Source organism: Penaeus monodon, chromosome 33 (assembly GCF_015228065.2).
Source record: "Penaeus monodon isolate SGIC_2016 chromosome 33, NSTDA_Pmon_1, whole genome shotgun sequence".
Lineage (NCBI taxonomy): Eukaryota > Metazoa > Arthropoda > Malacostraca > Decapoda > Penaeidae > Penaeus > Penaeus monodon.
In genome coordinates, this window is record NC_051418.1 from 30,141,360 (window position 1) to 30,142,130 (window position 771).

The following is a 771-nucleotide window of genomic DNA, read 5'->3' on the forward strand; positions in this document are numbered from 1 at the left end:
AGGTCAGGAACGCCCGCATCACCCAGCACTACAAGGCCTCCCTCACCGCCACCTTCAACATCTTCCCGGCGGCGCGCTACGCCATCATCCTGGAAGAAGACCTCGATGTTTCTCCGGACTTCTTCAGGTAAGGGTCGGAGAGGTCCGGGGGGAAAGGGCGAGGGAAGATCTTGGTGGATTTGTGGGAGGAATCTTGGGTGGGAAGTGTTGGGTGGAAATGTTGGCGGAGTCTTGTTAAAAAGAAGGAAAGAAAATTGTTCTCTTAAGTGGAACAGGATTTGCTTCGGCGGGTATTTCGGTAGTATTTGTTGGAGTGTTTACGGATTTTTATATTTTTCTTTTAGTCTTTTTGTTTCATCGCGTTAGAATAGGAAGAGTCGAAATCCTAGACGCGGGGAATATTATAAGTTTTGTTTTTAATAGTTTTATTTTACATATTTATTTTTACTTTCTCTGTCTGCCTCATGACGGGTACTTCAGTCAAACCTGAAGATTTTATTTTTTAGATTATTATTTTTGAGAATTTATAGATTATTATTTATTCTCTTTCTGATAATAGTTACTTCAGTCAAACCCTAAGACTGTTAGAAGAGGACCCCACAGTGTACTGCATCAGCGCCTGGAACGACCAAGGCTACGAGCACACCAGCAGTGACCCGGCGCTCCTGTACCGGGTGGAGACCATGCCCGGCCTCGGCTGGATTCTCAAGCGGTCGCTCTACAAGGACGAGCTGGAGTCGAAGTGGCCGACGCCGGAGAAGGTGTGTTGCT

General features: G+C 46.4%; 1 protein-coding gene across 1 annotated transcript in view; it reads left to right on the top strand.

Annotated features, from left to right (window-relative positions):
- Positions 1-771, top strand: part of LOC119594360 (protein O-linked-mannose beta-1,2-N-acetylglucosaminyltransferase 1-like) — a gene marked incomplete in the record, with an annotated part of 135,567 nt that overhangs the window by 131,987 nt on the left and 2,809 nt on the right. Inside the window, 2 exon segments of the mRNA XM_037943416.1 lie at positions 3-127; positions 560-761. Coding sequence (XP_037799344.1) covers positions 3-127; positions 560-761 — 327 coding nt within the window.